This window comes from Diabrotica virgifera, chromosome 4, assembly GCF_917563875.1.
Source record: "Diabrotica virgifera virgifera chromosome 4, PGI_DIABVI_V3a".
NCBI lineage: Eukaryota > Metazoa > Arthropoda > Insecta > Coleoptera > Chrysomelidae > Diabrotica > Diabrotica virgifera.
The window spans coordinates 35,689,288-35,716,326 of NC_065446.1; the positions used below are offsets into that span (position 1 = coordinate 35,689,288).

A 27,039-nucleotide genomic window follows, 5' to 3' on the forward strand; every position below is an offset into this window, starting at 1 on the left:
AAGATCAAAAAATTTTATTTTCCGGGAAAAAAATTCATGTTTTAAAGCGGTTTTTTATGAATAACTCAAAAACTATAAATTTTTACAAAAAGTTTATTATTACCATTGAAGCTAATAAAAAATCGAGTAAATTCCTTAGTTGAAAAACCTTTAATATTAATTCAAATTGAGTTACAGATAATTTAATGTATATTTTTTTTCGACGAGTACTCAAATCTAAGTATTCAAGATTAAATAACGGGAAACTATGCATTTTATAACATATACATACTTACTAAACATTTTTCAAAGTACTCAGGAATATCTAGCAAATGAGCTCCCAAATAAGTTGATAGCATTAAAATGTATGCTCCAAAAACTTTTCAAAAACTCACGACTAAAAACCATTTAAAAAGTAATTTCAAGGGCTATAAAATGGTGTTAAATTTATTCTTTTAAGTCCCTTTAATTTAGGCTTTAAACGTTTCTATCCCGGTTATTTTTTATTCCACAAAAATAATAATAAAATTAAAATATTTGCTAAATAAAACTAAAATTTAGTTCTATTATCATTTTTTATTTTTTACGGATATCGAGTAATTTTTGGAGTTATTATCAAAAGAAAATTAAATTCACGAAAATTTGAAATATTCTAATTTTTTAAATATGCATTTAAAACGATTAAAAATTTTGATGTCATTACTTATGCCAAAGGGGTGCTGAGGTCTTATAGGGATTACTATAAATTTTAATTTTTGTCGAAATGGCGTAGGTTTTATTTTTTACTTTTTCCTAAAAAATTCGAAATTATTGTCAATATAACTTGCTTAATTTCGATGCAATCAACTTTTTCTGGAGCTCATTTGCTAGGTGTTCCTGAGTACTTTGACAAGTTTTTAGTAAGTATATGTTATAAAATGCATTGTTTTCCCGTTATTTAAGCTTAAATATTTAGATATGAGTACTCGCCGAAGGTTTTTCAAGTAAGTAATTCAAAATTTATTGATTTATTTTAATAACTTTATATAACAAATTTTGCTTAGAATTTGTCCCTTTATCGATTTAGGGGATTATTTTTAATAAAATAATTTTCACCCTTCAGAAAGGGTGGCATCCACCCACAGGGTAAAATCGCAAGTTGGCACCATGTCACTTTTATTTCTTGAGGTATCTTCTAAGTACGCACTTTCATGAAAATGGATGGAGGTTTAACGAAATCGGAGGTGAAAACCTGTGATTATTTCAGCACTATTAAAGAACTGCATTTTATTAAATAATATTAAATTCTTTTATTTTAATGCTGCTCAGACTGTTAGTGGAGTAGAAAACAAAGGAATAGGGCATGCCGGACCTATGCAACCTAACCTTATTCAAGAGGTAATTTGTTATATCTATTTTTAAGTTTTGACAGTTAATTATAGAAGTAATAATAATATATTATGTGTAGCTGTACTAATAACTCTTTCGTAATTTTCAAGTAAGTACTGGTGCGGGAGCTCGCCAAATAGAATCTATTTGGCGTGCTCTGGGCCCTGATGATTTGGATCGTAAGATAAGGCGTACCCAGGGTTCTATTGCTGGATATCATATAAGTAATACACTTACTACAGTAATTGGCCACCCTCTTTGTAGGGGTAAAAAGGGGTTGGAAACCACACCTCTGGAAACATTTTTTCTTTTTTCTCGAAAACAGATATGACTTTCATTTGTTTAATATGGCGAATTGTTGGAGTGGCAACGTGGCATTGAAAGTGTTAAAGTGTTTGAATTTTCACCAACGATAAACCCGAAAATTTCAACAGTTGCGATAATTAAATACTAACTGACGGTACCAGGTGGTTATAAAGTGAAGGACAATAAAAGAAGCAGCAAATATTTCCAGCACCAATGATAACACAAAGAAAAAACGAAAGAGAATGGTTTGATGAAGAATGTGAACAAGAATTGTAAGAACGTTCCAGGCTACGATTAAAAATGATAACTCAAGGAACAAGAGAAGCACATAAAAATTACACTGACCAAAGAAATAAAACCAAAAAATACTACGATGAGAAAGAAAAAGGAAATATTTTGAAGCTAAGCTGAAAAATATAGAATAAAGCTATAAAAATAATCAAATTAGGAACCTCTACCAAGGGATAAAAATGAGAAACAATGACACCAGCCGACAACTGTACATTATAAAGATAAAAATGGAGAAATGATATGGGAGAACCAGACATATTAGAACGCTGGAAACAGTACTTTGATGAGCATTTAAATGGACCTGAACAGACAGATGATAATGACAAGGAAGCAAGGGATCTAGTAAATGAAATACAAAACCAACAAAGTGAAGAGTAGGCTCCGACTAGAAGCGAAATTCAGAATATCATCGAGAATTTAAAAATGAACCAGGAAGCGACTGCATAACGGCTGAAATGATCAAATTTGGAGGAAATCAGTTAGTAGATAAAATCCAGAAACTAATTGAAGATATACGGGAACAAGAAATACTACCTGAGGAATGGACAGAGACGGAAGCAATACTATGCCCTATTCACAAAAAAGGAAATATGGCTGATTTCAGAATTATCGAGGCTTAGCGCTGCTCAGCATAACTCATAAAATATTGGCGATGCATATTAAGAGTATATTAACAACGAAGGTTGATAAAAGCATAGGAGAATATCAGTGTGGGTTCAGAAAATGCAGAAGTACTGTGGATCAGGTCTTCACACTACGAGAAATACAGGCTGAAAGTTACCAATACAATAAAGAATGGTTCTTTTAATTGATTTTAAACAGGCTTTCGATCGAGTCAAAAGAAGAGAACTATTCACAGCATTGCAAGATATGGATGTTTGTCAAAGCTTATTAGAATTATAAAATTAACTCTCCAAAGAACAATGAATAAAGTCAAGATAAACAAGGATGAGGTCAAACAAGGAGTGCGGCAGGGTGATCCATTACCATCTATAATGTTTATCATAATGTTAAAAAAGGTTATACAGGAAGCAAACGTTAATAGAACAGGTCTGATCTACCACAAAAAACATCAGTGCTTATCATTCGCGAACGATTTGGTAATCTTGGCTACAAGCAAAATAGAACTGATTGAAACAGTCATGAAACTCGAAGAGAGGGCAGCAACCAAAGGATTGTATATAAATGAAGCAAAAACAAAGTATATGGAATGGACAAATACGTTGCAAGCATACGTTGCGCGTATAAGCAATTCGTTCGGGAGCAATACATAACAATGACAACAGCGAAGGGAACACAATATAAATTCGAAGCAGTTGAAAAACCTACTTAGGAACTGTTTTCACAAGAGATCCTAACTGAAGAAGAAATACAGAAAAGAATTATGTCGGCCAACCGCGCTATATATGTAATGGGTTGTTAAGAAGCAAAAATATATCTCGAGGAGCAAAACTAAGAACCTACAAGACCGTAATAATGAAATATGGGTCACAACAAAAAACACCAAGAGTTTTAGTTTGGGAGCGGAAAATACTGCGCAAAATCTTTGGTGGGAAAAACTTAAAAGGACAATGGATGAGAAGAACAAATAACGAACTGAGCTCTATCAAGAACCTAGCATATTAGCAGTAATTAAGGCGCAAACACTTAGATTGTGCAGATAATGATTCCATCTAGAATTCCCAGAATGGTACTACCTAGTGCCTTTTCAGGGAAAAGGCGAAGAGGAAGACCCAAGTCACGATGGAGTAACGGAGTTAAAGATATGAGAAGACATAACGTAACGAACTGGGAAAGAAAAGCGACTGACAAAAGGGAATGGAAGAAAATAGTACATCAAGCCATGGGCGTACTAGGCTCGTAGTGCTTACATATTATTGCTTAATATTTTTTGAGCCTTAGTGCTTGAACTATTAGCCCAAAATAGCGACGAAGCGCGAGATGCGCCGATGATAAAAAAAAAGTAGTATACGACGAAGATGCACGTCTTTTGGACTTAGAAACATTGTTGCCAAGTCTTATCTGACAGTTTGATATAACTATTCTATTTACAATGAGAATACAATTTCTGATTACTCATTATTGTTTGTTATGGACTTTAACTTACCAAAGTACATTAAACAAAAGGATGCAATCAAAGACATTGAAAAATATAAAAAATTTCGTCTTGGACTTATCTTTTATTCCAATCTTTTCTTTAACTTACTGTTTCTTCGAACAATTCCTGTCTACACATATATTATTATTGCATAATATTTCTGCAAAATCTACATTTTTGTTTGATCTGGCAACTCTAAAACTATTTCATTTTAGGAGAGGACAAGAGAAGATAATCAAACTCCTGCTCAAAGACAAGCTGCTGCCAAATTAGCTCTTAGAAAGCAGTTAGAAAAAACTTTACTGCAGGTATTTATTCATTTATTATTTTATCAATAATAAACTAATTCAATTTTGAGTGAAATAAACAAATAGACCTGCTCACAATCACTTTTATTTAAAAGTAGGTACTTTATTGCTTTTCAAAATATGTCCCACCAAGATCGATACACTTTTGCATACGATCAAACCAATTGGTAATACAGTTATTCCAGTATTCCAGTTATTTCAGTTAACACCTGCAAAATCGGTGTTTTAAAGACATCGATGACTTCTTCTGGCGACTGGAATCGCTGCCCACGCATTGAATTCTTGATCTTTGGGAACGTGAAGAAGTTGTTGGGACTTAGATCGGGGCTATACGGTGGATGGTTTAACAATTCGATGTTTTGAAGCTCCAAAAACTCGTATTATCTTTTGGGCAGTGTGAGCACATGCATGTCTTGATGTAGAATGATTCGCCGTTGTGTGTTGCTTTTTTGGTGTTTCGCGAGAGCTGCTGGTAAACAAACGTTTATATACCGATCAGAAGTAACCGTTCTTCGATCTTCTAAAGCAATTGTTGCCACATGACCAGATTTTGACACAAAAGTTGAAACCATTTTCTTTGACACTTTCGAGAACAGATCACTTTTGTTGGTTTTTCCTTATCGTGAAACACCAACACAGCAGATTGGCATTTATTTTCCGGTTCGTAGCAGTACATCCAAGATTCATCGTCACTAACAATACTATAAACGTTTTATAAGCCTCTTTTCTTAAACCGTTCCAATGTTTTTCGATACCAATACTCGCTTCTGTGAGCTAATGAGGATCCAAGGGGAAACCAACTTCGTAACACCCAGTTCTTCATGTAGGATATTTTGAATTGATATCTTTGAAATGCCCAAAGATGCCTCTATCTCCCGGTTTACATGGCGGTCTTGGGTGGACCTGGCCTGGATTCGTCGAGACTGGAGCGACCGGTAACCGGTCAATTGCTCGAATGCAATTGCTCGAAAATCAATTGCTCGACATGAAAATTGCTCGAAATACAAATTGCTCGAATAAAGAAAAAAATTATATGTATATCTAAAATATTCATTCAAAATAATACAAAATATAGACATAAGAAAGATTTTTGTATTAGGACAAATTATGGGATATGTCACATATATAATAGTATATTAATTTATGCTGAAATAGCTATTTGTATAACAAGGGAGGAAAGTGCTACTTTTCTTCCCGAGAATGAAGTTTACTGCCAGACGCGTAGCGGAGGGCAGTAATCATTCAAGGGAGAAAAAGGCACTTTACTCCCATGTTATACATATGGTTTTTCCACCTTCCTCAAATAACAAGTCATTTTTTCATTTTTACTTAATTTATTTATGTAACTAACCAACAAAATTTATTATAACTAAAACTAACAAGTAGGTACAATATAACTGTCAACTGACAAATATAAAACAAGTTATTAATGTAAACATTGTTAAATCAGAATAATAATTTACTGTTTTTTACCATTCTGCAAAATACAGAGTGTTTTTAAATAAACGTTAAAATGTATAGATACTTACGTAATAGAAAATAGATATTGTACAGGGCGTCAATAAGTTATATTTCATGAATGAAATGCCATGACGTCACTTTTACTTTTCCTACCTAGGGAGGAAAAGTACAACTTTGCTCCCTATAATCAGGTCCGGAAAAGTATACTTTCGGTAGAGGTAGGTGGAAAAAGTATTTATTACAAATCAAAACTATCTTTGAACTTTTAAAATAATAAGAAAAATAACGGTTTTGATTTTCTCTCATTATGATAATTAGGTATTATAATAATTTCTGGGTATTAGGGAAAGATTAAAATCATTAAATACCCATTAACATGCTTACCCATTACCAATGTTTCTTTATTGGGTATGTATTGGATTTTTGTGGATATTTTGTGGATTATTGTGAATAAATATTTTAGATATATACTTCTCTTTTTTATTTTATTTTATTTTATTTTATTCGAGCAATTTGTATTTCGAGCAATTTTCATGTCGAGCAATTGATTTTCGAGCAATTGCATTCGAGCAATTGACCTAGAACCGGAGCGACCACGTTGAAATTCGCAATACCAGTGAGAAATAGTTGATTGGTGTGATGCTTCATTCCCAAACACAGAAACCATTTTAGCGAGACATTGCTGTTGGGATAATCCTCTCGGAAAACTGTAAAAAATTATTGCTCGAAAATGTTCTCGGCTAAGTACCCTTTCAGACCAAGACACCGGTGTCCGCCACCGGTTTTCAATTGCAGCAAAACATGAGCCACTAAAATCAGCCAGACACCCAAAAGTGGCTCGTCTGTAGTCGTTCATTTAAAACAATGCTTTTCTGCACGGTGGCGAACATCGGTGTCGGACACCGGTGTCAGACACCAGTGTCTTAGTCTGAAAGGATACTAAGATCAATTTTTCGACCGACTGACTAGTTTCAAAAATTAATTTTGTTGTATCGCATTGAAACTTTGGATTTATATAATATTGAGGTTACATTTGTGTAGGAAGGTTTTATTGGTCGCGCCCTCTAAGCCAGTGTTTCTCAACCGCCGGTCCATGGAAAAATTTGGCCAGTCCGCAGAAAATATGTTGCATTTGCAAACCCCTGTGAATTTCGCGCTCGGATACAGTGACATCCAGCAGAAAAAGTGCGTTGGCCTGTGTACTGATGGAGCAGCTAATATGACAGGAAAGCACTGTGGTGTTGCTAAAAAAATTCAAGAAGTGTCGTCCTCAGATCTCATAATTACACATTCATTGTGTCATACATCGTCAACATTTAGCAACGAGAAATTTGTCACCAGAACTAAATGATGTTCTTTGCGAATCTACAAAAATCGTGAATTTTATTAAGAACAGCGATTTAAATTAAAGATTATTTACAATACTTTGCCAAGAAGTAGGCGCAGAACATGAACAATTAATACTTCATGCTGAAGTAAGATGGTTGTTTCGGGGCAAAGTATTGCCAAGACTATTTGAATTACGAAGAGAAGTGAAGATATTTCTAAATGAAAAAAAAATCTTCATGATCGACTTATTTTTCCGATACACAATGGGCCGCAAAACTGGCCTACCTGAGCGACATATTTTTTTACGTTAACGATTTAAATTTAAGTCTTCAGGGTAGTGCAACAAATATGTATTTAATTTGCACAACAAAATATATGCATTTAAGAAAAAGATTCAGTTTTGGTTAACGCAAGTTAAATAAGATAATTTTCAAATATTCTCCGCTTACTTTCCTAAATACCAAAAAATAATTAAAATATATAAAACTTAGGGCCGGTACTTTATGTCTCGATTAACAGCCCGTTAGTTAACGGAGGTTCAATCGGGACCTCTTTAGGGTCTCTTGCGTTGTAATAAATGCAATTATTATTATTATTATACTTATTTATAATTATAATAATACTTTTAATTGCATTTATTACAACGCAAGAGACCCTAAAGAGGTCCCGATTGAACCTCCGTTAACTAACGGGCTGTTAATCGAGACATAAAGTACCGGCCCTTAATGCAACAATTTGTATCCATTTACAAGCATTGCATGATGGGCTTGAAGAGTATCCCACATACATCGGTGTACTTGAGAGGACTTTATGGATAACAAATCCTTTCATAGAATATGAAAACCTTCAATTAAACAATGAAGAGCAACATCTTTTAGAATTGGGTTATGATTTGACGTTGAAGGTAAATTTTTCGACAATGATATTCAATGAATTTTGTATCAAAATGAAAGAAGAATATCCCAGTCTTCACAACCAGGTTATGAAGATGGTGCTCCCATTTGCCACAACATATTTATGTGAAGTGTGATTTTCGGCAATGACGACAACTAAAAACAAAGCGAGGAATCGGTTGTTGATAAACACGTCACTTCGATTAGCACTAACCAGTTTACAACCCGACATGGACACTGTTATACAGAAGGAACGGTAGCAGCAATCCCATTAAACTGTGAAAAATGTTGTGAAAATAGTTTTTGTAATTTTAGTTTTCAATAATAATTTACGAAACATGTAGATAATAAATATTTGAAAACATTATTGGTCCGCTAAAAATTATCCAAGTATTACCGGTCCCTGATAAAAAGAGGTTGAGAAACACTGCTCTAAGCAGCTATATGCAAAACTAAAAAGACAAACCTTGTATCGGCATTAGTTAAAGTTTACTGTACAGAGACCTGATGATGCTTTGCATATTGTAAAGATCGAAATCGGTCGTCTGGGGTAAATAAAAGTTATTTTGTGTAAGTCTATTTGTTTATTTCATTTACTATGGACTCACATAGGCAACTTATTTAACATTTTAATTCAATTTTCTTTTTCAGATACCTCCACCAAAACCACCACCTCCCGAGATGCACTTCATACCTAATCCGAGCAACACTGAATTTATTTATCTTGTAGGTTTAGAACACGTGGTTGATTTCCTCACCAAGGAAACGAAAATACCGCTTCCTCCACAGACTTTTGCGTGTAGTCAGTGTCAATCAGATTTTACTCCGGTCTGGAAATGGGAATCGAGTAAAAAGAATAAAGGTAAGAGAATGCAACACTTTGTATACGGTTATTTATTAGGATCAAAAGTATTTCTTTGTAAGTCTTATCTAAAAATATGTATGTGATGAAGATTTACCTCGCTATCTTTTCTTTGACTGAAGATTTTTTCTTTTTTCACACAAAAACAAAAAAGGTGAGAAAGTTTATTTCTGTGTATTTAACTTTATAGGTCTTGGGCCCACACTTAAAATCTATTACCTCTTTCGTGAGACTTATTTTATTCAGTTATTCATGTCGAGTCTAAGAGTCTGGTATATTCTAAGGGACTTTTGGCCCTCCCCTCGGTAATAATGTAATCTTTCGTTCTGCGTTTAAATTTTTAAAAAATACTCATTAGTTTTCTCAGGATTCTAAAAAAATGAATGCATTTAAAAAGTATTGGGCCGAAATTTTGCGCCTACGCTCTTAAAAAGTATTAATGTATTATACATTTTTGTAATCAGTATTTTAAAAGCTTCTAAATGAGGTGTCACATGATGTACTTTCCCATTTAAAAAAATCAATGGTATGACTGTCACCTGAAGAGGGATCGCGTAAAGTTCTAAACATTGATGCTATAATATACTATGATTATTTTAAAGCGGCGGCCGTGGGTAACGGCATAAACGCTGGCCTCATACGCCAGTAGACGTGGGTTCGATCCCTGCCAAAGACAAACCATTTTCATTTCCAATAATGACACGAGCCGTCTCACCGTGCCTCGGAGAGTACGTTAAGCCGTCGGTCCCCCTGGGCTAGTGTACATCGACACTAGTTACTTGAAACAGGGTTAAAGATGTAATTGGCGCTGGAACTATCCGAAAGGATCTCCCCGGCAAAAATGCCATACGATATTATTATTATTATTATTATTTTAAAAATCGATCTGTCTGAGCGTTTTGCTTATGTGCTAACAATAAATAAGTTAATAGAAGGGGGGTGTAACACTGTATAATTATAATTTTATTTCATTATTACAAACGAGTTTTAATTACCATTATAGAATTATGATATCGATTTTATAAAAGGTCTAAATGTAATAATAAGACTGAAATAAGTAAAAACTCATTTCATTCATTTATCGTAATTTTTATAATTCAAAATGATGTACATGATTCTAATTAAGGCATTTTTTAGGGTCTAAATCAGTTATCTGTGAGCAATGTGTGACAAATAACGTGAAGAAAGCGCTTAAGGCTGAGCACACCAACCGGTTGAAGACAGCTTTTGTCAAAGCTTTACAACAGGAGCAAGAGATAGAGCAGAGACTTGCACAAGTGAGTATGTTTCGTAACAAAACAAAAAAAAATAAATAATAAAGAATAAAATGTTTGCATATTAAACAAAACAGGCAGTAATTTAAGATACTGCATCGTTCCTCTTTTAGATGAAAGCCCTGTCTTTTGTAACTGTGTCGTTATCGTAATCTAGGTTGATTATAGTCTTACAGTCTTCTTCCTTTCTACTGAGGCGAATTGATTTTATAGTGAAGAATGTTGTTAAAATCCCAATAAATTGACAACTGTCATGTAAATAATTTGACAACTACAATAAAACAGACAAACAGGAAGCTACACACTGATATTCCTTTTGGTTCTTTTATCTTAAATCTTATATCTTAATAAATATCATGAAGTTTTACATATGTTATTCCCATATGCCCATCCCAGAGTTATTTTCCTTAGCTGCCCAGCAGTTTGATTATCTCTGTTATTTTTTATCATATGTCCAATGTATATGTAGCTGTCAACAACTTCAAGTTCGACGTCTTCTACATAATTGTCTTTTAGTAATTAATATTCAGACCTACCTTACTTGCTGCATCGTTCATTACTATATAGTTAAGTGTCTTGATAATGATTTTTATCTAGAGAAGCACTTTTATAAAATGTTTGCATATTAAACAAAACAAGCAGTAATAGGGAACTTGCACATTTTTTTTATTACATAATAATGTTCAGTTTTGTATAAAAATGAGATTTACAAAATTTCACGCTTCAAAAACTCATAATAACTTAGAAGTACAAATATCTTAAAATAGTTCAAACGACCCGTGACGTCACAGAGTTTAACTATGTGGTTCCGTTTATGGTTATATTTACGTATATTCTTCTTCTTCTTCTTTAGTTTATTGGCCTCCACCTACTTGGGTATTTGGTCAGCTCATCGTCGGGGAATAAAGTAAAAGTATTTATATTCTAATGACATTTATCGTATGTCGTTGTAATAATATATACCAGTTTGCTGAGATTGTAGTTTGATACAGTTTTTGAAGGAAAGGAAAGAAGGTTTACTATTGAAAATAAAACCATTTTGTAAAAGTACAAATTTTCTATGAATAGTTCAAACGATCAAAAACACTTTTAACGTGACATAACTGTATTTTTTACTAACGTTTATAATGTTTAATTTAAAATTATATATACAATTGGTGTAGAATGTAAACATACAACCCCGTGACGTCACGACGCGGTTTGGGGTGGCTGGTATAAGTTGAATTTTTAGTCGTCTTTAGGGGCCAAACTAAAGACAAACAAAACTTTTTTATCTAACCGAATTACAGGTAATAACCGAAATACAGGTTCTAAATTATGTTCTGTTGTGATTTATACCATTTTTTTCCAATTTAAAATTTTATGCAAGTTCCCTATTTAAGATACTGCATCGTTCCTCTTTTAGATGAAAGTCCTGTCTTTGTAATTGTGTCGTTATCGTAATCTAGGAATTTATAGTGCTTCTTCCTTTCTACTGAGGCGAATTGTTTTTATAGTAAAGAATGTTGTTAATATCCCAATAAATTGACAACTTGTCATGTAAATAATTTGACAACTACAATAAAACAGACAAACAGGAAGCTACACACTGATATTCCTTTTGGTTCTTTTATCTTAAATCTTATATCTTAATAAATATCATGAAGTTTTCCATATGTTATTCCCATATGCCCATCCCAGAGTTATTTTCCTTAGCTTCCCAGCAATTTGATTATCTGTTATTTTTTTATCATATGTCCAAGGTATATGTAGCTGTCAACATCTTCAAGTTCGACGTCTTCTACATAATTGCCTTTTGGTAATTAATATTCAGACCTACCTTACTTGCTGCATGCTGCATCGTTCATTGCTATATACACTCATGGCTAAAAAATCGAGACACCTTAAAACCGGGTCATTTTTAATGTCGCGAATCCCCTAAACCTGTTGTCCGATTTTAGTAATTTTTTTAATATGTTAAAGCCTTATTCTCTAAGAATATCGATATAGTAATAGTGTTGCTGAACAGGTAAATGCCATTGTATACCGGGTGTAACAATAATACTGTATTTTTTCCTGAAAGTTCGTAACACCCTGTGGAATATTGTAGCATTTAAAAAATATTGAAATTAAAACTCAATTGTAGCCTTAGCCTTTCTTAAGATTCTGCTTTTTGACCCATTCACTTATGTTGGATAATGACAAAGTTAGGTACTTTGACAACTAGCCATGTTCTTCATCAATACTGAGTGTTTCTAAATAAGTGCGACAAACTTTAAGGGGTATTTATGCATGAAAAAATAATGACCGTTTGATTTATAAACATGTCTGCAAATGCTTCGTTTCCGAGATACAGGATGTTGAAATTTTTCTTACACACTGACGATTTATTTATTGCTCTAAAAGCGGTGTAGGTATGCAAATGAAATTTGGTTGGTTTTAAGAGGTAGTTATTGCGCATTTTTTGACATACAATTATGTATTTTATATTCACCATTGGCGTGCATACGGGTCATATTACCCAGTCATATTAGCTGTATGCACGGAAATGGTAAATATAAAATTTTTAGTTGTATGTCAAGAAATGTGAAATAACTACCTCTTAAAACCTACCAAATCTCATTTGCATATCTCAACCAGTTTTAGAGCAATAACTAAATCGTCAGTTTGTAAGAAAAAATTCAACGGAATTATATCTTATATGACGGACATATGTTTATAAAGCAAACTGCCATTATTTTTCATGCAGAATTAACCCTTAAAGTTGCCGCACTTATTTAGAAATACCCTGTATTGATGAAGAACATGGCTAGTTGTTAAAGCCCCTATCTTTTTTATTATCCAACATAAGTGAATGAGTCAAAAACAGAATGTTAAGAGAGCTTAAGGCTACTATTGAGTTTTAATTTCAATATTTTTTAAGTGCTAGAATATTCCACAGGGTGTTCCGAACCTCAAGGAAAAACACAGTATTATTGTTACACCCGGTATACAATGACATTTACCTGTTTAGCAACAATATTACTATATTGAGATTCTTAAAGAATAAGGCTATAACATGTTAAGAAAATCACTAAAATCGGGCAACAGGTTAAGGAGATTCGACACAATAAAAATGACCCATTTTTAAGGTGTCCCAATTTTTTTGGCCGGAAGTGTAGTTAAGTGTCTTGATAATGATTTTTATCAAGAGAAGCACTTTTTAGTCTACAGGTAATCATCCAGTGCTGCAGAGATATGAACAAAGACGTGTAAAGTTGAGTCCGGGAATCTTTACCCATGCGTCATCATTTAAAATTTAAAGCATACCAAATAAGTCGATGATAAGTCGGAATTTGAAAGGACATCGCACACATCTTATGGAAAATATAATGTCACTCAAATTCAATAAAATTTATACCAATAGATTCGTTTTAAATTAACGATCAAATCTTATCATTGCGCCAACTCTCTATTTTCAAAAATAAGAGCAGAAATTGATATACATAAATCTGAAATCAAATGGGTAGGTACATAAGTTAGAGAGAGAAAAAATATTTTAAAATACCCAGATTTTCGGTACTCCATAAATCAGCGGATTAGTTTCACTAATCCGCTTAGGCCCAGCGGGATTTAAGCTGTTATGAATAGCACTCAGAGCAATAATGATTGTAAACTAACATTTTATGGACTCCAAAAATGTGATTTCGATAAACTTTAATTGCAATTTGCGCCGTAATTAATCATAATTAAGAGTTGGCGCAATGATAAGAATTGATCGTTATATTAAAACGAATCTAATCGTATAAATTTTATTGAATTTGAGTGACATTATATTTTCCATAAAGTGTGTGCGATGTCCTTTACTAAACGCAGCAGCAAGTCACTTACTGTCACTTGCTGTTGCGTTTAGTAAATTTCAATTTCCGACTTATCATCGACTTATTTCGTATGCTTTAAAGGATGACGCACGGGTAAAGATTCCCGGACTCAACTGTACATATGCTTTATAGACTACGCAAAAGCATTCGATAATGTAAAGTACGAAAAGATAATTGAAGTACTCCATAGGATCGAAATCGACTACAAAGACATTCGAACAATAGCGAATCCATATTGGGGTCAAACACCTAAAGTGAAAGTAGGATCTACATTGACCAAAAAATTGAAATCAAGAAAGGAGTAAGGCAGGGCTGTATCTTGTCTCCTATTCTCTTTAATATACAGGGTGTTTGGTAAAGAATGCGCCACAGCTTAACCTTAGATTCTTGAGCATAAAATAGGTCGATTTAAGCTAACTACCTTAGTACGAAAGTTGATAAGAACCAAAATACAGGGTGTCAAAGTTGAACTTTTATTTTATTTATTCTTGAATATTTACTAAGGGGCATGGGATAACAACACGAAATTTGGGAAGCGGGAGTTTTTTGGGGTGAGAAATCTAAATTCGCCACCAAAAATGATGTATTACCCAGAGGGCGCCACATACGTCTTTTAGCGCTCATTTAATATGATCAATTTTTTTATTCCCCACACTGCATACTTTTTGAATCAAAACTTTTATTCTCTTAATATTTTTACTTAAGACCATCGGTACATAATTCGCAAATATTTTACGGCTATTCCTACTTTTTCTCTCTTTACACGGCAAATTACGTGTAGTAAAATTCACACTGGTGTGGATATGTAAACATTACTAGAATGTCATTCTACTTGACAATGTCATCATTAACTTTAAAGAGATGGCTTTTGAATGTTCTTATATAACTGTTATTTGTATAATTGCAAATTATTAATTCAGTTAATAAATGTGATAATTTTTTCACTAACTATGTATTCAGTGATTGTAATAATTTATATGTACAACAAAAACTAATACTCAATCGAGAAAAGAGGAAAAGTGTTAAAATGATTTTTTAATAATATATTGTTACTATGGTACGCTTACAATTTTGAACATCTTTAACAAAAAAATACTTGTATCACAGAATATCTGATGTATTCTCTGCTTGGATCTTCCATAAATAAACAATAAATAACTTTCTATTAAGTTTACGTCTTAAATCAATTATTTATCAAATACACTCTCAATATTATTTAATCAACAACTCAAAATATCCCCGATGCCATGTCAAATATTTAAAACTGTCACTGTGTCTTGTCATCATATTCTATTTGAGATATGCGTAGTATGACAAAGATAGCAAATGTTCGATTTGGAAAATATCACCACGGACATGGTGTCCCATTTTTGTCGAATCCTGAAAAAACTAATAAATATTTTTAAAAAATTTAAACGCAGAATGAAAGAATAAATTAGTATCTAGGGCCGAAAGTCCCTTAGAATAAATAAAAAGTTTCTTTTAAATGAGATATTTGAAATTAAAAATCACACTACATTTTCTCTTAGTTTTTCACCCCTGTAATTTATTAAAATAAACATTATAGAAGTTTTCAGGAATTTTCGGCCCTCGGCAAGAACGTAATCTTTCATTCTGCTAAATCTTTCAAAAATACTTATTAGTTTTCTCAGGATTCGAAAAAAATGCTTCCCCATTTGAATAGCATTGCAGCCGAAAATACATACCCATCCCCTTAAAAAAGGTATACTACATTCATCTCGCTAAACTCAACTGTTTTCGAGATAAACGCATTTTAAATCTTCGATACAACATAATTTTTTGCATAATACCATTGTAGTTACACCCGAAAAATCACCTTGAAACCATAACAATTGTGCCAGTTCTCATATTTATGTCATTGTATCGCAAATTTGAAGACATGTGCGATACATTTTTGGAAATTTTTATGGTTTTAAGTTATTTTTCGGGTGTAACTACAATGATGATTAAGCAAAAAAATATGTTGCCTCGCAGATTTAAAATGCGTTTATCTCGAAAACGGTTGAGTTTAGCGAGGTGAATGTAGTATATCTTTTTTAAGTAAAAATATTAAGAGAATAAAATTTTTGATTCAAAAAGTATGTAGAGTGGTAAAATTATTCAAATCCTTTTAACCACTTACAAGTCCTATGTTTTAGCTATCTATGGGTAAGTTTTCAGCCAAATCGAATAATATGATGTATTTTGGGAATGGAGGAAAATGTATTTTAACGTTTTCTACATTAAAATTTGATTAAAAACGTGTTTTGAATCAAAATAACTTGTTATAATTCCTTATAATGACATTTTTGAGTCCCTTCTATTAAAATATTATTTTTTCAATTGATACTTCACGATAGAAAATGCAAAATTGTTTAAATAAACACCAAATCACTGTAAAATCGAATTAAATAACATTTTGAGAAAAAATAGAAGAAGAAGAAGACTTTTTGACCTTAAATGTCTTATTTTTACGTCCCACAGAAGCTATACACCAAGTTTAAGAAAAATCGGAGATCCAAAAGTTTTTGCCTGAGTGATTTGACATGGAATAACCTAACACAATAGATTTAATTCGATATAAATAAGAAAAAAATCAAAAATTTCCTAAATTTTGTTGGTGGCTCGTTTTCTCTGACAAGCAGTTTATAATAAACCATTTCTTTCATATCGATTTTGTTATGTTTTCAGAATGGAGTGTTTACGTCCAGCAGTCCGGCTCCGTCACCAGTAACTCCAGAAGCTTTACCGAAAGCTGTAACTCCGACTCCTGCTCCGCGACATGCCCCTACGCCTCCAGCACCTGCTCCACCCCCACCTCAACCTACTCCGCCTCCTCCACGGAATTCGCATCCTCCCAGTCATTCTTCCGCATCTTCGGTCGCACAAGATAAATACACACAACAGCAGAACGCAGCAGCTATGCAGGCATTGCATCAACAAATCTTAAGAAGTAAGTTCTTAATTAATTAACGAATCCAATAACCTTCAAAAAACGGTTAATATCGATATGTTATAGTCAAAGCCCGAATTTCAGGCACTCCTAGGTTTGACTAGGCAATCCTCAGGTCTGAATGACGGTCTTAGTCAAAGCCCGAAATAAATTACAGTTTCGGCCTTTGACTAGTCAAAGAGACTAAGTTGGCAGGCAAAGGTCGAAATTAAATTTTATGAAATCCGGGTTTGACTAGTCAAACCCCGATCAGATATTAAAATGTCGTAATTTGTTAGATTAGGTTTAGTAAAACGTCATTTCTTAATTTTAATGTTTATTGCTTTTATATTATCGTAATTAAAATAAAAAAAATTAGTATTTATTCTCCATGTTGAGGCATTATGACATTTAGAAATGCACAATACGTTAGATCTTTTACACTTACATAATATTGAAGAGCATTTCTTACTGCAGTAGCATTTTATAAAGCCTTTTCCTCCAAATTTAGAATCTTTTGTACTAATTTCTCTTACGAGACAGCTTAACGTCTGGAACATCTTCGAAATTAAGAAAATTCTCTTTGCATTCTCTTATTTGATTTCTTGAAAAAAGTGTGTTTACTGTTCCGTATTTCGTACCGACTACTGTATATAAACCGTCAATTGTTTTATCTTGTATGATACACAAAATATTTCGAGCATCTCATTTGGCTCTATCAAAGCTGGGGATAGGTATTGTTACAGTTTTTCCGATCGAAATTGGAGGAAATTTTTTTCACTTAATTGTTTCATAGCATTAGCCTGGGCATAAAGACCTTCAATCGCATTTCCTTTATTGGAGATGCTCGAAATCCGAGGAGATGCTCGAAACATTTTGGGTATCATACAAGATAAAGCAATTGACGGTTTATATAGAGTTGGTACGAAATACGGAACAATAAACACACTTTTTTCAAGAAGTCAAATAAGAGAATTCAATGAGAATTTTCTTAATTTTGAAGATGTTCTAGACGTTAAGCTGTCTCTAAGAGAAATTAGTACAAAAGATTATAAATTTGGATGACAAGGATTTATAAAATGCTACTGCAATAAAAAATGCTCTTCAAAATTATGTAAGTGTAAAAGGTCTAACGTATTGTCCAACTCTAATTGCCATAATGCCTCAACATGTGAGTGTAAACACTAATTTTTTTAATTTTAAATACGACAATATAAAAATAACATAAACTATTTTTAATGGGAAATAAGCCACAATTTTACTAAAAAAATTATTTTATTAACGCTTCGACGTCCAAATCGGATGCCGTTGTCAAAATACAAAAATTAATAATGAAATAAACAAAAATGTTGTTGCTTAGTAAAAAATTCTTCTAATAATTAATTTAATCTGACTCATTTATATCGGCAATTCAGACATATTATGGGTCCCGGTGAATTCGTAACTATTTTTATCCCCCATCCTAATTACAGGCCAATTGGTAACTCAGGGCCCTCAGGTAATTTTTCGGTAACCAATCAACTGCCGGTGAATTCGTAACTAAATAAAGGTATAATCTATTAGACTTGAAATAATCATATGGAAAATCTCTTTGCTTTTAAATTATCAGATGGATTTAAACAATTTATCATTGCTAAACATCTAAATATTGAATTTACAATTACTTGATAAAAACCAAGCTCGTGTAAAGTTATACTTAATGGAAATAATATTTATAACACGTGTTAATCAAACACTCAATATTATTTCAATTATTTTATTAACATATTTCAATTTTTGCTATTTTTATAGGTACATAATATAATACAAATATAATGTTTTTAAGCAAACCAGGAAACTTCGGTTTAAGGTATTAGATTTAATCAATGGTTTCAAATTCAAATGAAGAAAGTTTCGAGTTGGCAGGTCAGTTAATAGAAAAGTTACGAATTGGCTGGTGTAGATTTTAATTTGAAAATTTTTGTCATTAAAAGTTACGAGTTGGCGCGTGTCCATATATTATATGTACATTTTAAAAGAGGAAGACTTTAAAATGATATTGCCAATATTTATGAGTTACGTTCCTGGGACGACTTTACTGAAAGATAGTTCATTCGATTAAATGAAATCAACCCCAACTCAAGAATATCCGTCACAAAAAAAATCATAGCATGTGATCTGTCTTTAAAAAGACAACCACATGCAACAATGACCGTAAAATTCTCGCGTTAGAGATTCTATAGTAAATCACGAGGAAAAACCAGGAAAAAACCTCGTGATTCTATCCCGACATCGTAAGTATTCGGTCTTATTTTACTTTACTTTCAAAACTAATACCAAATTCTGACCTTAATATGTACATATGTTATTTTAAATTATAGATAATATTAATAATATATAAATAATAATAAAATATAAAATATGTACTAACTCGACATGTTATTGACTAACTAATCGTGGTATTTTCTTTCTATTGACTTCGTCTTTTAGTATGGGTAACCACATCCTACTGCATTCTACCGATGAATTTGCGACACAATTGGTTTCATTTAGCATAATTTTTTTAGAATAATTGTGGCTTATTTCCCATTAAAAATAGTTAATTACAAAAATGCCACAAGAAAATAGCTTTAGAATAAAAATAATAAACATTAAAATTAAAAAATGACGTTTTATTAAACCTAATCTAACAAATTACGACATTTAAATAGCTGATCGGGGTTTGACTAGTCAAACCCCGATTTCATAAAATTAAATTTCGACCTTTGCCTGACCAACTTAGTCTCTCCTAGGTTTGACTAGTCAAAGGCCGAAACTGTAATTTATTTCGGGCTTTGACTAAGACCGTCAGTCAGACCTGAGGATTGCCTAGTCAAACCTAGGAGTGCCTGAAATTCGGGCTTTGACTATAACAGATATATCGAAGTTTTCTACTTCATTCTATCGATTTTGTGCTTTGAATTACTAATTTTCTTTTTTTATATTCAAATTTTCACCCGTCACGTTCTCTGACATAATTTTTTTAATTAATATTTTTATAATGTATTATCCTAAACTGTCCTAAATATAGGACATATTTTTTTACTACAATAGTAAATAGACAAAGTCAAAATTAATCATGATAGGTATTGCAATACTAGTCCACAGTACATCGTCCTTTTTTGAAAATGATTCTAAAAGTCTTACAAATGGTTTTAATAGCTTCGTTTGAGCGAGTCTACCACTTTCTGAAAAATTTCAGAGTGCAGGTTGGACGCGTTTCCGCACGCCCCACGCCTAAACCTGTAGCTCTAGCGCGGTTAGGTTTTGTTATTGCAAAACTATAATTTTTAATTTTAATCAAAAGATTATGCGTTAGAATAAATTAAATTATTTTTAACAAATTGAAGAGTCTCAGATGCAGAATCCAGCATTAAAATGGTAAATAGTTATTTAAATCTGAGACCTTTCATGTTGAAAGTTCTTTCTGATACATCCTTAATCTGCGACTTTAACAATTTATAAGACCGCAGACGACGAATATAGAAAACAAAAAGGATTCCTTGCAATCACATTCCTTTTTCATTCGTCTCGGAAAAGGACAGAAGAGGAACTTTCTAGTACTCAAATCTGAGTAATGATTAGTGTGACCAACTCCAATTCAGTCGAATCCGGAACAAGGCTGAGAAAAAATACCTGAAATCCGGGACTTTTCAATGAAAATCGGGCCATTGTTTTTTTTCAGGTATTTTTGATAATTAAAATACTTCTTTTTCTTCTTGTTGCCTTTATGCCCATACTTTGCTATCACCTATTTATCTTTTACCCATCTCTTTCACGCCTTCCGGTCTCCTGCCTTCTGGTCTCCTTCCTCTGTTGCACTGTTTTCCCTCTCTTGGTCCCGATTTTCTGGATTTGTTCCATCTACCTCTTTCCAGGTCTGCCCCTTCTTCATTTCACATGTATTTGTGGGCCTGTCACCTTCTTTACTAGTCTGTTCTCGTTTATTCTAGTTATATGTCCAAATCAATTCAGTTTCCTTTTTTCAATTATTTTCTCTATTGGTTCCTGTCTTAGCACGTTTCTGATGTTTTCGTTTCTTTCCCTGGCCAGCTTCGTCTTTCCAGCTATTTTTCTCAGCTGCTTCATTTCTGCTGCATCTATGGCACTTTCATGTCTTTTATTTGTAACTCATGTCTCACTTTCATATAGAAGAGTTGGTACTGTGATTGTATTATATACATGTATTTTTGTTTCCTGGCTGATTTCCCATTTCTCCAGTATCATATTATTTACTCATATCAAATTAACTCATACCATAGAATGTGTAATTCTGATAAATGCTTCAAAAAGATATTTTCTCGTAGCTTCCATTGTCCTATTGTAGCAATTTCTACGTTTAGCTTTAGATCGTTCGATAAAAATTAAAATTAAATTAAAATACAGAAACGAAAAAAAGTCCACCGTTATAGTTTTCATAGAACTATAATAACACGATATAAAATGCATGCGTTTTGGAGGTCGTATTAGTATTACTTACACTCTAGTAATTTTCGACTTTTTTCGTCCCACTAATTCAATTAGATGTGAATTCTCAAAAGAATAACGTATTCAAAATTTCAAAACAGAATTTTACCAAAACGTTGAAAATTCGGATGACCCGGAATACTTGTCCGGGATGCCGGGACACGACTTTGTATTTCGGGCCATGTCCCGGATTTTTCGGACTAGTTGGTCACACTAGTAATGATAGAAAAGTAAATGATGGTTTTGCTTGTTTTTGATTGTTAAGAGATTGTTTGATTGTTAAGAGATGTCGCTGGATCGCGTCCCAATGGGAATTTGAACGATCTTTTAAATTCCCCTTAAATTGATGGTTGAGCTGTTTTTCGATTCAGAGGAGTGCACGCTATCGCTGTTGAAAAAGCCTGAAACTGTGGAAACATCTGTCCAGCCATTGTGCATCCCTCTGAATCAAAAACAAGCAAAACCATCATTTACTTTACTAAATTATTTTTGTCGGACAAAAAAGAGGGCGCGATCGTCGAGTCCGACACTCGCAAGATGTCACTCTAACGCTGTACAGTTTTGTGATTACAAAACTCTTAATTTTCAATTGAAAGTATTGATAATTAATTACTAAAGATTGTCGATCTCTTGTCCGACAAATTTACAACCTCGTTTCTTCAGTCCGACAACGTAAATATGTTAATTATGGCAGGTTATGTTTTGCGATTACAAAATTTCGGACACGAATAACAAGTGATAGATTGGAGGGTCGTTTATCCAAATATAGCACTGTCCGACAAAAATTAGGTATCAGATAGCCAGTCCGACAAATTAATTTCAAAACTTCTTAAACCGCCACGCTACTAGACACATTGAGCTAATACAGCCCTGGATCCCTCACTTGTTGCACTGTTTACTTTTATATCTAGTGACGTCTAGAACGTCGGAAAATATATAGAAACCGAATGTAAACATATCCAAACAAAGCGTTGTCATGAAGCATCTAGACTAGAGGTAGGTGATTTGTGACGATACCGACAAAGTACAAGTAGACTACCACTGTTTAAAAAGAATTTCGTTTTTACGTCATTTTTTTTCGGATTGCGGTTATCGTCGCTCATTCAAAATTTTGTCTTTGGAGTGGATTGCAAAATAATTGGAAGCGTCAAAATTCGAGAGTGAATTAATAGTCCGTTCGCTGACGGTAAAATATTGTAACACCTCTAAATTTTAAAGAACCGCTTTGATTGACATGAAATTTGGTATACACATAGCTAACAAGTCAAAGAAAAAGTGATATTGTGCCGATGTGTGCTTTTGCCCAGGGGGTGAGTTTAACCCATTCTGGTGGGTGAACACACATACGTTCAAAATAAGTCCGGAAATGTATTATGTCTATAGACCTAGTAGAAGCAGATATAGCTAATGAATAATAGGTTCCTATTCGTCAAATTCCAAATCGAATATTTTAACGTGAAAAAAAACAAAAAATGAAGCACTTTTTGAGGAAAACTCATTACAACTTTTTTAAGTGTTTGAAAAAGCTTTATTTTTGTTTTGTAAAAAAATTGCTACCATCAAAAGTAAGCAAGTTACGCTCAAAGTAAAGTTGGTCCTTTTTTTATAATAAAGTCGGGAAAATCACCCCTTAATTAGCATCTCAATTTAAACAAATAAGTTGCTTTACTCTTGATGTGTTGTTTATATGATCTGTAAGTTTCATCGGTTTAAAGTCCTTATTTTTGAAAGGGCTTGAACGAGTCACTAATCACGAGCTATGCAAATTTAGAAACACTAAATCTTAATCACTTTTTGTCTAATTGATAGATTCACTTTTTGTCTTACAGAAAAACAAAAAAATCCAAAATATTCAGGAAAGCAAAGCCGACTTTTTTTACTCTTTGAGATTTTTGGTGTCACTAATAATTTTTAAGTTATTCTGAAAAAAAGCATTTTTTTCAAAATTAAAAATTTTACTTTAAAACCGAATTTTTTCAAAAGTAAGCAGTTTGAAGAACCGTTGAAACTTACAGATCATATAAACACAACATAAGTAAAGCAACTTATTTAGCGGTAATGATTAATTTCATTTAAGATTCTAATTAGGGGGCGATTTTCCCGTTTTTTTTTTACCAAAACAAAAGGGACCAACTTTATTTTGACCGTAACTTACGCTACAAACTAAAAAAAGCTTTAAACAAGTTGTTTTTTAAAAGCTTTTTTAAAACCTTTAAACAAGTTGTAATGAGTTTTCCCCAAAAAGTGCTTCATTCTTGGTTATTTCACGTTGAATTCTATTTGGAATTTCGTGAATGTGAATCTATTTTTAATTAACTATAACTCTGCTTCTACATACTTTTTTACAGGCTATATTTTTGCTAGGAATGCTTTTTTCAATAGAATACTCACTTTTTGAGTTATTTGCGAAAAACCGTCTAAAACCGTGTTTTTTTTTTTGTTGAAAAATGAACATATTCACTCGCAAATAACTCGAAAAGTATTGACTTAGTGAAAAAACTCTATAGAATAAAAGTGGCTTAGAATTAGTCAGTTTATCGAATTCCGGACTTATTTTGAACGTATGTGTGTTCACCCCCCAGAATGGGTGAAACTCACCCCTGGACAAAAGCACACATCGGCACAATATCACTTTTTTTCTTTGACATACTATCTATGTGTATGCCAAATTTTATGTCAATCCAAGCGGTTCTTTAAAATTTTGAGCAAAAACCGTGATTCAATGTACTGTACTGATTCTTTAGCATTTAACTGTGGTTATACTAACCATAAAAGTAAAATACAAGTCTTACGGCCGGTACTTTCTGTCCCGATTAAATCCCGGTTAGCTAATCGGATTTAATAGAAGAAATTAATATTGCAATTAAGTCTTTAAAAAGTAGCGCAGCTATAGGTGTGAATGGGATTCCTTCTTACCTGTTTAAGGCGTATTCAGAAGTCCTGTTAATCCCCTACAAATGATATTTAATCAATGTTTGGGGACAAGCACGTTTCCGGATGCGCTTAAGGCAGGTAGAATAACTCCTATCCACAAATCTGGAAATACGAGTTTAATATCAAATCATCGTCGTATTCTTTTTCTCATGATCATCTTTCAGTGCGTCACAGTTTTTCGATTTCTTTTTAACGCATTAAATTGTATGTGACAGAAAAAAGGCACGTCGGTGATTACATTTCGTCGGTGACATTTATAACATTTATTCTAGATATTCTAGTTGTCGATAGATGGCGCTATAATAAAAAAAATAATTTTTTTTTAATTAGATAATAATATTACAAATATAATCTGTATAATTTATAAGACTATACAAATCAAAGAAAATACCATTTTATAAATGCAAGAAACACATTTGTTTTGTTTTTATTCCAAATTGAAAATAAAATGTGACAACTGTCAGATTTAACTAAAATGTCATATTAGAATAAATGTCATAAATGTGTATTATCACGGACTTACCCTTTTTCCTAACATTTGTTACGCACTGAAAAATGCTCATGAAAAGGACAATATAACAGTATTGCTTCAAAAATCTTGGAAAAAATTATCTACAATAGACTGTGTACTCATGTTTCAAAAACTTTAATAGAAGAACAACATGGTTTCATAAACAAAAAATCAACTCAAACAAATCTGTGCCTTTTCAGTCACTATATTGCTTCATCCATAAATAACTCTCAAGTTGATGTTATCTTTACTGATTTAGCAAATGCCTTTGATAGAGTAAATCATTCAGTACTATTAAAAAAACTGAGGTCATATGTACTTTCTGACAAACTTATAAAATTCTTTGAATCTTACCTTATCAACCGTACTAATGTAGTCAAATTTGGGAACTGCTACTCAGACAGTTTTATAACTGGGTCAGGTGTACCGCAAGATTCCATCCTTGGGCCTTTGCTTTTTGTTCATAAATGACATCACTGATTATATAAAATTTGCTAAGTTTCTTCTATTTGCAGACGATTTAAAATTATTTCTTACGATAAACAACGAACATGACTGTATTCATTTACAACAAGATATTCAAGGTATATCCACATTCTGTAAAAATAATGATTTGAACTTAAATGAATCAAAATGTAAACTATTGACTTTTTCTAGAAAGCGAGAAATAATAAGAACAGATTATTTTATTAATGAAGTAAAACTTGAAAGGTTAACAAAAATCAGAGATCTAAGGGTGTTATTCACTAGCACATTCTTCTTTAATGAGCACATTCTCAAACTAACTAATGATTGTTATAGACGGTTAGGCTTTATCCTAAGATCCAGTAAAGAATTTTATTGTGACACTACAATTAAGCTTTTTAATGCATATGTGAGGTCAAAACTCGAATATTGTTGTACCATATGGAGTCCCTCCACCATATCACATAGTAATATGATAGAGAGGATTCAGAAGAAATTTTTAAGGTCTTTATATCTATGCTTTTTGACACTCTGTTATTGAGCGAAAGACGTAGAAATGCCCAAATCATTTTCATATTTAATATAGTTTATCAAATCATATTATATTCTCCTACGATTCTTTCATTTATAAATTTTAATGTACCAGACCAAAGACTTAGATGTAGACACACTTTATTTAAAATAACTCCAGAATACGCAAACTCCCCATGGCAAACTGCTTAATGGCAATGAACGATTTTATCTTGAGTGAAGACCTTGACCTATATAATATGAAAAAGGGTACTGTTACATAAACTGTGATATCCTTATTTATTGTTTTAAAGTGTATTTATTTGATTGTATTGTATAAATTGTATGTTCTTATTTCTTTGTATTGACCAACTGTGTGTTTATAAATGGCATCATTGCCGTAAATGTGCAGTATAAATAAATACATAATTAAATAAATAATCTGGACAGAAAGTACTGGCCCTAAGAATAAGACTTAATAAATGCAATTATAATTATTACCTATAATTATAGTAATAATTATAATTGCATTTATTAAGTCTGTTATTCTTAGGGCCGGTACTTTTTGTACAGAAAGTACCGGCCCTAAATCCTATAATCGTTTTAGGTTTATCTGCTGGTGCTCCTCCCGCTGCGGCCGCACATATGCTCCAATTTTCTCCGCTATTTTATCCTTACCAACTGGCAATGGCACAAGCTGCTGCTAGTGGCAAAAATAGCAGTGGAGGCAATTTGGCCGAGATCCAACGAGCTGCAGATTTACACCGTCAGTACCTTCTTGACATGATCCCACCTCCAACCCAGCCGCAACAACGCCACAACTGGAAAACATGATGCGAGAGAAATTGGGAGTAAAATATAAACATTTCTATAATTGTGAGAACCTGTAAATTAGTCGTAAAATGTGAATTTTTAACCTGTACTAGTGGTTTCAGATTTACCCATTTATTTTTGACATTTTTTGATCTACATGACTTGCACTCTATAACCTAAACCCAAACTGTCACAGTCGTATTAACATAGACAGAGTGTCATGCTGAGCGAAGTGACGACACCATCTTTTTTTTTTCACTTTTTTTACTTCTGTTTCACTCTTACGCATAGTAAAGCTGCGACAGTAGTCCTCCCCTTCCGTTCCCATGCCCCCACTTAGTTTCATGTTAGTTTCTCGATTCAATGTGCTAGAAAGAGATA

At 32.8% G+C, this 27,039-nt stretch overlaps 1 protein-coding gene across 3 annotated transcripts in view; it reads left to right on the forward strand.

The window, feature by feature from the left end:
* The window catches only part of LOC126882986 (transcriptional repressor p66-alpha), a 104,157-nt gene extending 77,390 nt beyond the window's left edge, over window positions 1–26,767 (forward strand). For 2 of the 3 annotated variants that reach the window (XM_050648132.1, XM_050648134.1), the window contains exons 5-10: window positions 1,288–1,356; window positions 4,258–4,350; window positions 8,685–8,895; window positions 10,033–10,172; window positions 16,700–16,961; window positions 26,453–26,767. In XM_050648132.1, the coding sequence (XP_050504089.1) occupies window positions 1,288–1,356; window positions 4,258–4,350; window positions 8,685–8,895; window positions 10,033–10,172; window positions 16,700–16,961; window positions 26,453–26,679 (1,002 nt within the window). In that variant the 3' untranslated portion in view covers window positions 26,680–26,767. The remainder of the gene's footprint in view (window positions 1–1,287; window positions 1,357–4,257; window positions 4,351–8,684; window positions 8,896–10,032; window positions 10,173–16,699; window positions 16,962–26,452) is intronic. The other variant, XM_050648133.1, reaches the window with a different exon arrangement.
* The last annotated feature ends 272 nt before the right edge of the window (window positions 26,768–27,039 follow it).